Source organism: Octodon degus, unplaced genomic scaffold, assembly GCF_000260255.1.
Source record: "Octodon degus isolate 3935 unplaced genomic scaffold, OctDeg1.0 scaffold00004, whole genome shotgun sequence".
Classification (NCBI taxonomy): Eukaryota; Metazoa; Chordata; class Mammalia; order Rodentia; family Octodontidae; genus Octodon; species Octodon degus.
In genome coordinates this window covers 7,895,685-7,906,513 of record NW_004524580.1, presented here as the reverse complement: position 1 = coordinate 7,906,513, position 10,829 = coordinate 7,895,685, and the positions used below count along the sequence as shown (strand labels likewise).

General features: G+C 34.8%; 1 protein-coding gene across 1 annotated transcript in view; it reads right to left on the bottom strand.

Annotated features, from left to right (window-relative positions):
• Positions 1-10,623, bottom strand: part of Ptprq (protein tyrosine phosphatase, receptor type Q) — a 219,508-nt gene extending 208,885 nt beyond the window's left edge. Inside the window, exons 1-6 of the mRNA XM_023716180.1 lie at positions 10,536-10,623; positions 10,098-10,209; positions 9,197-9,423; positions 6,348-6,417; positions 2,372-2,571; positions 467-716 (exon numbers count right to left, since the gene is read on the bottom strand). Coding sequence (XP_023571948.1) covers positions 467-716; positions 2,372-2,571; positions 6,348-6,417; positions 9,197-9,423; positions 10,098-10,209; positions 10,536-10,592 — 916 coding nt within the window. The 5' untranslated portion in view covers positions 10,593-10,623. The remainder of the gene's footprint in view (positions 1-466; positions 717-2,371; positions 2,572-6,347; positions 6,418-9,196; positions 9,424-10,097; positions 10,210-10,535) is intronic.
• Between the last annotated feature and the right edge of the window lie 206 nt (positions 10,624-10,829).

The following is a 10,829-nucleotide window of genomic DNA, read 5'->3' as shown; positions in this document are numbered from 1 at the left end:
ATATAAGAAAGAATATATTTTAGCCTCTGTTTTGTTATTGATACTGCAATGTTAATCTGATGCTAGCATGCTAGTCCAAGTATTATCTCTATATGTGGTAATAATTGTAAAATATAGGTAAAGATGATAAAAGATGATTTAGAAAGGAAGAGATGGTTATCAAAACTACAGAGTCAGAGGAAGATAATTGCTAATCTTTAGAGCAGAGTAGCTGAAGAAACCTTGGCTTCAAATCTTCTTTCCCATTTCAGATACTTATTTTAGTAATATGTCTAATATAAGAGTATTAAAATTTTCAAAGATATTCCAGGTTGGATGCCTATTATCTGTTATTACACATATACACAAAGAAAATAGTTACTACATGGTAAGGAAGATGAACAAAACATCTACATGAACAAAAGTAGAGATTTATACCTTTCTGTAAGTAATTGAACTCCTTTTGCTATGGAAAAAGAAATCATACCTGATTCTGGCGTTCTGACAATGGTACTATCAATATAGCCTGCTTCCGTTGTAACAGCCGAAACTTCAAAAAGATACGTTGTGTAAGGTCTCAGATGAGTCACTACAAAGCTGATAGGCTCTTTCCACACAGAGATGATCTTACTCCGTGCCAGTGTGCTTGGTGAGGACGTGGTACGCAGTGGAGGCGTGGCTCTGCCCACGGTGGGAGAGGGACTGGTGGTGCTCCACAGGAAAGACTCACTATTTTCCTAGTGAATAAAATAAGCATCAATGAAAACAAAATGTTGCATCTCTCATTGACCACAAGAAATATAACTTCTTAAGTATCTGTCTCTCTCTCTCTGTCTGTCTCTTTCTGTCTCTGTCTCTCTCTTCATCTCTCTCTCTGTTTCTATCTGTCTCTGTCTCTCTGTCTCTCTTTCTCTCTCTCTCTGTAAAATTTTAACAAACTGTTATGGATAAATTTGTTAGGATTTTTATATCCATTTATTCTACAAATTTAGAACAGAATATATATATATATATATATATATATATATATATATTTCATTCTTAATACTTTAATTTACCCTATTAGTAGGAATTAAATGTGGCTTAAAACAAAGGTAAAATTACAGCCAAATCATTAGGAAGATTTTTAAAAACTCATGTTAACTGTATAAAAGCCAAAGAGTTAAAATAATTTCAAGCATAGGCGATCTTTGTGATACTGTTTTTTATAAGTACTGCAAAGATCACACCAATAGTATACATTTTTGGAATATGTATGTGCTGTGTATTAGGTGTTTGTAAATAGGATATCAAGTCCGCATCTTGTATAGCAATTAACTACTAAGAAGAATGTATGCAGTGTGTTAATTATTGAAACTGTCCTACTGATTTGATTTGCAACTATCTCATTGCTATTTGTTTATCAATAAAATTATGGGAAAAAAATAAAAAAATTAGTACATTGCAAAAAATAAATAAACAAAGATCATTCCAGATTTAAAAAAAAAGAATAAGTATATCCTAGTTTGAAAAGGAACATTTTGAGACTTCTATTAAGTATTTAGAACATAAATAATTTTGGTCAACTATGTCAAAATAACCACCAAAATGGTTTGGGGCAGAGCATTTTATAGTGCCTCCTGAGATATCTCACCAGTGCCCTGATTAACAACAAATTCTTTCATCTTTTTATTTTAATGTAGTTGGTGAAGAGTCCCCTTTCACCTCAGACTCACAGTGATCCTCCCATTTTCAGCCTCCCCAGCACCGGGCCACCACTCCCTGCCTCGGGAGCCAGCTCAGCATGCACGGGGGCAGGGCTGGTGTGGCACGTGGTGCCTGGAATCAAACCCTCGTCCCTGAGCTTGCCTAAGCAGGTACTCAGACCACTGAGCTGTCTCGCTGGCCCTTTAACAACAAATTCTTTACCACAGATATGCAGCAAAACAATCCTCCCTGAAAATCAGTCATCATCTGTTCTCCTCCACAGATCCTGTCCACTGTATACTGGGTGCCGTAGTCTTTTTTCTACAGCTACCCTTTACAATTTTTCACCTCAGGAATTTATAAAGTATCTTCCACCTAGAAACATCCCAGTCACATCTTATATTTTCAAACTCTGGCATTTACAAAGTGTTCCATCACACAATCTCCATCTATCCTTCCTCCACACATTATCTGCTACTTCATAAATGAGGTTTTTCTAGAATTCCCTGAGATTTTAATGTTTTATTTTTAAATTCCCAAGCCCCTCCAGAAACATCTTGAACATAACAGTGCTATAATCAAAAAAGTAAGTATAAGCAAAAAAGCAATAAGCATTTCCATAAAATTTATAGCATCTAGGTGAGGAAAACTTGGAGACATGTTTATCTAAAACTTTTGAGATGTACAAAATATTCACCATACTTACACTACATTCTGGCAATTTCCCATTCAAAATGTCCTCTACTCTGATTGAGACATCCTTCACGACTATCCCACTCCTGGCATGTTTGACACTAATCTTGAAGCTGGTAATTTTGCCATTTGGTTGCCGAGGTAAATACCAAATCAAGTTTACTGCTGAGTAGTTGAAGGCCTCAACTGTGAGATTGACCACTTTCCCTGGAGCTGGAGAATGAAAAAAAAATTGGAACACAGCAGAAAACCCTGTTACCAAGCTAAGAATGGGGTGTTAAATTTCTATTTTATATGAAATTAAGTATACAATACATTGAATAAAATCTACTCCTGTGTGACTTGTGAAGCTACCTTAAGTTGGACTTAGCCAAAAGTAAATAAACAAACAAAATGGAATTGAAGCAAATTTGCTGCCTTCAAGATCATTGCATCAATACATGAAGAAATACTTGGGGTCAGGGAGATAGCTCAGTAAAATAAGCGCTTGCCTGGCAAGCACAGGGTCCTGAGTTCAATCCCTGGTACCACAAAAAAGAAAGCAAGCAAGAAAGAAGAAATACCCAATAGTCATGTATGAATATACAAAGAAGTGAAAGTCAGGACAAAGCTTTTATTTCCTTAAATATTTTGAAGCCCATAGAGTCCTGAGATACTGAACAAAACGGGAAACTGAAACAATTAGCCAACCATTTACAGCAGAAAATACAGTCGTAAAAAAGAAACAAATATAAAAAATTGAGAATTTATAAAGAAACCACATCTTTATTAAATTAGAAAGCAACATTTCCATAAGAGTAAATACTAAACACTAAATAGATAAGAATCAATTTAATCTGCTAAACAACATCTACTGAAGGAAGGTATTTATATCAACTTGTTTTAAATTCTTTTAGCCTCAACGAGATGTACTTGGCGTACTTCCCTTCAGTGATATGGCGGTGATTAAAGATTGATTCTGATCTTTTCTGTGCTGGCAAGTATTTCTATTTAAAAATACTCTAATTTCAACTTCTCAATTTATGCAGCAGATCTTTGACTATTTGAGTAAAAAAATTTTTTTAATGTATTTGGTTGCTGCAGGGTCTCACTACACAGCTCGGACTCATGGTGATCCTCCTGCTTTCACCCGTCCCAAGGCTGGGATTACAGGCATGCGCCACCATGCCCCAACGCTGGCCAGCTCAGCCCACCCTACGGGCAGGGCTGACACAACATGTGGTGTCGGGGATTGACCCCGTGGTCCCTAGGCTTGCCTGAGCAGGCGCTTTAGTCTGCTGAGCTATGTTGCTGGCCCCTGAGTGAATTTATTCATGTTGACTGAACTACAAATTTAATACTACGGTACCAAAATACTATACTTAGATCTTTCTACATGTCAAATCAAGAAGTGTATTAGCACACTTTTGGAAATTTTGTATAGACTATAGAAATGTATAAATATATAAGCATATAAAAATATACACAACTTTTCTAAGTGAATACTGTACAAAGTACACATTTTTGAGGTATGAAATTTATAAATCTAACACAGAAGATTTCCAGATTATTTTTTCTGCATTTTAAATAGAAAATGAAATATAAATTGTATTTTTAACATTTTAAAATCTAAAATAGGCTGTAGCTTGACCTGAAATAACGCTGCAGGAGAAGTTAGGCTTTGAGGTTGTTGTGCTTGTGGATGAATGAACATTATCGCAGTATAGTATCACTGGTTAACTCATATATTAAGAATAATTTTAGTCACACAAAAACTACTTCTGATTTAATAATAACAAGTGCTTTCTATTCATAGCAATCTTTCTCCATTTATGCTTTACTAAACCAGCAAGAATGACAGCTGGCACTTGGAAAGAGGAGTATTGATAGAAATGAATTTGTATCAAAAAAAGAGATGAGAAAACAGGCAAGAAGAATTACGCAAGTGGTTCAAAGGCATGCAGTAAGTCACAGAATGAGACTTCCAGTCTAGTACTGTTTCCACTACATGCTAGAGTTTTCCTAGTTTCTCCCTAATTGTTTGCCAAGAGTTAATACCTCTAAAATGAGGCGAACTACTGGAAGCATAAAACATAAAAAGTTGAAAACTGTCAAATTGAAGCTATAATCTGTATGAATCATAATTTTTTAGGGGCCAACCCAGAGTCAGGGTGAAGAAATAAACTAAGTAAAGCTATTTCCTGTCATTTATTCAAATTATTTCCCTTAAAACTGAAACCTTAATATATGCAACAACTTTTGTTTTATATATTGTACTACAAAATAATACATTGTCATTTGATTTTTAATTGTGAAAATAGTCCTATTTATGCAAATGTCTATTTAAATGTGTTTTTGTGTACCTGAGTCTAACTTTTTGTTATAGCACAAAAATAACAAAATTATTAATAAATAACAGCACCTACATGCAATAATTACTTTTATCCCAAAGCTTGTATTCTACTGATCTAATAAGAGGCACAATAAAAAAAAACAAGCATATAAATGTGTGATATGGACTGGCGAGACTAAGGGACTAAGCACTTGCTTAGGAAGTGCAGGGGCCAGGGTTCGATCCCTGGCACCACGTGCCACGCCGGCCACGCCCCCTGGGCACAATGAGCCGGCAATGGAGTCTGAGCATGGTGATGCATGCCTGTGATTCCAGCACTAGGGAGGCTGAAAACAGGAGGATCACTGTGAGTCCGAGATGCCTAGTGAGACCCTGCACGAGCGCGCATGCGCGCACGTGCTCACACACACACACACACACACACACACACAGAGTATGATATATCAGGTTGGACCAATGGGGAAAAGAAGACCCTGGAAATAGAGGTGGATGGGGAGGTGGGAGTGTGCCATAAGAAATGGTGGGAAAAGATAACGCATGCCTGAAAAACTCAAGGGGAATCCTATTTAGTGAGAGTGTCTCAGAGAGAAGGAAGGTCAAGTAAAAGGCCCTGAGTCAGAAGATCAGGGCAGCTTGAGCAGATGCACGGAGAAAAGTGATCAAGCCAGGGGACCGCAGATCAGGTAGACGGCGGAAGGACAAAGAGTGGTTTGATTTTTAGGGAGGGGAGGTACTCAGACTTGAGCATGGTTCCTTTACACTGAACCAAGTCTCCAGCCTTTTTATTTGTTTGTTTGCTTTTGAGGCTGTGTCTCCCGGTATCACCAGGTAATTCAAGCTGAAATCTAACCTCCAATCCTCATGCCTCAGCCTCCCAGAGCGCTGGGGTTTGTATTACCCAAGCTATAATGTTCACTTTGTTTGTCTGTTGCTTTCCTGGTTTTATTCTTAATGAGACATCAAGCATGTTGTTAGGAAGAGAAAAGTAGTGTGGTCTGGCGTATGTTTCAAAAGATGATACGACGCTTTGGGGCGGTGCATGCATGCAACAAGCAAATCAGAACCAGGGAAACCACTCAGGAGGTGTTCTTTTATAATCATAAAGAATAATATATTTTCATCATTCAGGCAGGAGAGTAAAAAGGGTTGGGCAGGGCGATGAGCTGCGAGGGGGAGTGGATCTATTTCGGTGACAGTGCAGCCAGACATTCTGATAGATTAGTTGTTACTGTGAAAGAAGGGTCAAGGATGACGTCAGACTCTTCTTCTGAGCCACTGGAAGAACAGAGGAGTCTTAATTGCTTTGGAACGGACATGGTATGGCTGGACACAATTCCCATCCACATATCAGTGGACAACAAAAGTCCAGCCAGGAAGATCCTTGAAAAGTAATGAAGCTATTGTTTTACATGATAAAACTACAGATAATTTTCATTGTGAGTTTTTTTCATATTATCCAAGATTATGCATCATGACTTTTATAATCATAAAGAATAATATATTTTAATGAATAAATTATCACAAAGACTAAAAGTAATTAAGTGGCCATGCTGTTGAGAATTGTAGGCACTTTAGCATTAGATTTGGATTACATTCTTGTTTAAATAACAAAATTCATGACCAAGCTAATTTAGAATAAATAATTTAGGAAAATTACCACTTTCTGCAGTTTGGAAAAGAAATGGGTCACTAAATACTCCAATGCCAGCACTGTTCTCAGCAGCAACCTAAAAGAGACCAACATTTTTTATAGTCAAACTTTTTGTTGTCTAGTTAGACAGAATCTGAAATAATAAAAACTTTCTCTTGTCTGTAAGGTAAGAACCAAATGCTTTTTCCTCCAACTCTTCTAATACTCCAGAGATAGAAAGCAAATACAGAGCTATCCATATACTCAGAACAGAAGGTATATTTTTGGTACTGAAAACTGAACTCAGGACTTTGCGCTTGCCAGGCAGGCGCCGTGCCAGTGAGCTATATCCCCTGCCCTGTTGTCAACATTTTACAGATGGGAAAACTGACCGACAGAAGTCCAATTATTTGCCCAGGTACCTAGGAATAAATGGCATAACAAGAATTAAGTTCTTCAAATGTTCGCCACCTGTACCCAAGACACATTCTATAATGAATGTAGAAGACGATATACAAATATAGACATAGGTATAGATATACAGATAGAGATAGAGATATAGTGATTTTAGAATTTACATTCTAATTATGCAAATAAACTTTAAAATAACTTATAAAATAGGCTTGATTAATAACTTAGGTTATATTTTTTAAGTTGGAAAGGTATAAAATTTAGTTTTTACTGCAATAATCTTGTCCAATAGATTAAAACAAACTGAGAAAAATGTTATAAATTAGAATAACATTCTTAAGCTTTTGCAATATCCCAAGACTAAAATGAGCTCAGTTTAAATATAAGGCCACCTATTCTCAATGAGTGACTTATGGAAATTTGGTTAACTATTCGAACACATTTTTCTTGTTTTTGAATGGGAATAACACAATGATGTGGGATTTTTCTGAGACTGAATGCAACAACACTGAGAAGGCTTTCTCTCATAGCATTACTTATACTGAAGATATGAAATGTTCACGCGAAGTACCCTCTGGAATTCTGCAGTGGTTAGCATTTATTTGAATGCAATAGATATTATAATGATCTATAAAGTATGAAGTAAAAAATAGAGGCTTCTTAATCAGATTCAAACTCTATAAAAATAGATCTAATAACTAGTTTAACTAAATTACCTTCCTCTCTGCAATGGTTTCTGATATCACAAAAATTTAATCTTTATTTATCACTTCCAGTGCCATATTGTAATAGGTAAATTAATCTGAATACATACATGTTCCAATTAAAAATAGAAAATATATTATGTAATTTCCAGATGTTGAAAATGTTGCCTACTCTTTAACCTATGTTTCTGAATAAAAAAGCCATTGTGATTTTGATTCTTGACTTCTTTATGAATAAAAAGTTTATTGTATCAGTGGGAGACCCATACTATTACCATATTAGTGGTAGATGCTTTATAGCAATGATTGTGTTAGTTAGTTCCACAAAGAGGCATACTTCTGGGAAGGAAAATTTCATGGAAAAATGTTTCTCATCATTTTCTCCCATCCCAGAAGGGCAAGTCAGTTATGCAGGAACACATACTTAGATGACTTTTGCAAATTTTATTCTATATTCTGAATTACCTTCGAGACTCCTAGAACTTACAGGCGATACGTTGAAAATGGTAAAAATCCAGACATCTCTGTACATTCATTATTGCTTGGAAATGTCACAGATACCCCTTAATAGTAAACATTTTAATTTAACCTAAAATATTTAGAACTTCTCCTTATAAACTGTCATTTAATGTTGAATACAATATTGTTAAATCTGTTATATTTATCTTTGTAAAGGATTAAAACTTTTATAAATACAAAGGACCGTAAAATTAAATACATACTTGTTGAATAGAATGGAATTGACCTTATTTCTTAGTAAAATTCTAAATATTAAATATTAAAATCATTATCTAAAATTTCAATAGACATGTGCATAGAAAAGGGTGAACAAGCTTAATCCAAAAGCAGACTATTTTTGAACTAGGAATATGGCTCTGTGGTAGGGCATTACCTTGGCATACAGAAGGCTCTGAGTTCCATCCATAGTACCGCAAAAATCCTTTTTCACTTAGTGAGCATTGATTAAGTTAATTGATTTTCAATGAAAGGCACTAAGCTAAAGATTTTAATTCTATCTATTTATATAAATAAATATTATAATAAATAATTTTATTTATTTATATAAATGGAATTAAAAATAGATCAGTTCACTGACCTTATCAGACCCAAAAGCTACAACTCTTGTTGCATAGGTCCTGCTTTATCTTAGTCTTAACCATCCAGCAGAAAAGTATAAAAACGAAATATAAGAAGTAAAGCCATGTTGTTATGTTGAGCTATAGGGGACTTAGGTCAACAATTTCTGACATTGCCAGTCAAGCGGAAGACCCAATACTATTATGGGCTACTGGACTCTTTTAGAATATTTTGTTGAGTTTACACACCAATAATATTCAAATAACGGAACTTAACCAAAAAAAAGGGGATACAGATGAATATCCATTTTGTATGTGTGTATTCAAAGTGGTTAGGATAGATATATAGTTACATTCTCTTAATGAATAGAGCGATTTGTTCTAATGGTGTTTGTAAATAGGATATCATGTCCGCATCTTGTACAGCAATTAACCACTAGGAAGAATGTATGCAATGTGTGAATTATTGAAACTGTATACCAATTTGAAAAAAAAAATAGATCAGCACATTTGATCAAGTTTTAAAAGCCCTGGTAGACGCTGAGCTCATGACACTGCCTATCATTCTTTAGTCTCTTACTGAAATCAGCCATAATTTTTGACCAGGTGGCAAAAACCTTCCACTTTAAAACAGGTAAACTAATTCAATCTCTTACTAAATCATAGTTATTTACAATATAATTACCTTAATTTCATATGTTGTTCCAGGATTGAGATTCGTAAGAAGAACTTCTAGACTGTCTGGTTTTGCTCTAACTTGAGTATCCGTGGTTTGCATCCACGGGCACACTTCCTTATACTTAACAATGTAAGATATAATCCTTCCATTTGGATTAGGTGGTGTATTCCATGAAAGAAGTATACCAGCAGAACCAACTCTCTCTCCTGCTAAGAAGACGGGTGGCCCTGGCTCTATTTTTCAAAAAATAAAAAAAAATCATTTGTTAAAAGATCTATTATTATATGTCTCCAAAAGAAAAAAAAAACCTTTAAGAATGCATTTACAAATGTAGACTTTTAAAGTTTTGAAAAATTAATACACCCTAGATTGCTAAAAACATAATAAATGCTTAGGAGAATACCAAAAGCATTCTTTTATAAGAATGCAAAAAATGGAATGCTACTAAATACTACATGCCAAATACTTTGGATGCTAAATCTCTTTTAAAAGCCACTTCCTTAATGCAAGGCTTACAAATGCAAGAACTGAGAAAATAAGAAACAGGCTTATAAATTGAATAATCAGTCGGCAGCAAGAACAGTAAGTTCATTTTTATGACTCTAAAGTTACTAAAGAATATAACTTTATTTTGATGGTATTATTTAAGTGTTACCATTAACAGTCTCTCTTTTCCATTTCACAAACAAGTATAGTTTTCTTTGTTTTTTGAAAGTAAAGAAATTCAAACAATTCGTAGAAGGTAGGTTCTAAACAGAACATTTTCTTGAGTTTCCATTTCACTCTAATTATTCTAAACCATTTTCATGCATATACACACATACACCCATCAGAAGTATTTCTAGCTGAAAGAGTTATACTAACCATAAATACTTCATTTAAAAAATAATTTAAAATATATACTCACTTGTTACATTTGTTGTCATTGGTCTAACAGGTGTACTAATTTCTGTTGTAGCAGAAATCGAAGAGACAGTTATATTGTACCTAATACCAGGAATATCATTGGAAAAATCAACCTAGAATACCAAAAAACAAATAGTTGCACTAAAATTATTCCTGAAAAAATATGCTGAAATAATAAATCTGTCACTATCAAAAATTTTAACACTCTTACTATACGACTGCATTATATAAAATACTACCTAAGTTCTACATTATCATAGAATTTGTTAGGTCACATAACTATTTACCAACTTACACAGTAAAATAAAAACTTATAAAACATGCTACACTAAATCAGTATTTCTATCTAGCCCACTATCACAAGGAACAACTCTTTGAAAGTCTTTTAAACATCTACAGCTTATTACTTAGCCCTTGCTTCCAAAAATGTTTAAAGTACCTGTGTCTCTGAAGTTCCAATAAAAAGTAAAAGGAACAGAATAAGAAAATCCATCATTATTACATTTTTCAAGCGGTCGAATCACATTGATGGCTCTAGAGAGAAATGTTGCCGGCATTAATGATTTAAAGACAGATCCTCCTGGCAAGTACACAATTAATGAGCCTGGATTACTCAATAGCTCTGCCCTTTCTTTGTTAAACTATTCATGAACTCTTGGATGCCTGGCTGCAGGTTCAGCGGAGACTTTGAAAAAACCCAGCATAGACGTTGCTAAGGTAACAGTCCACCGAT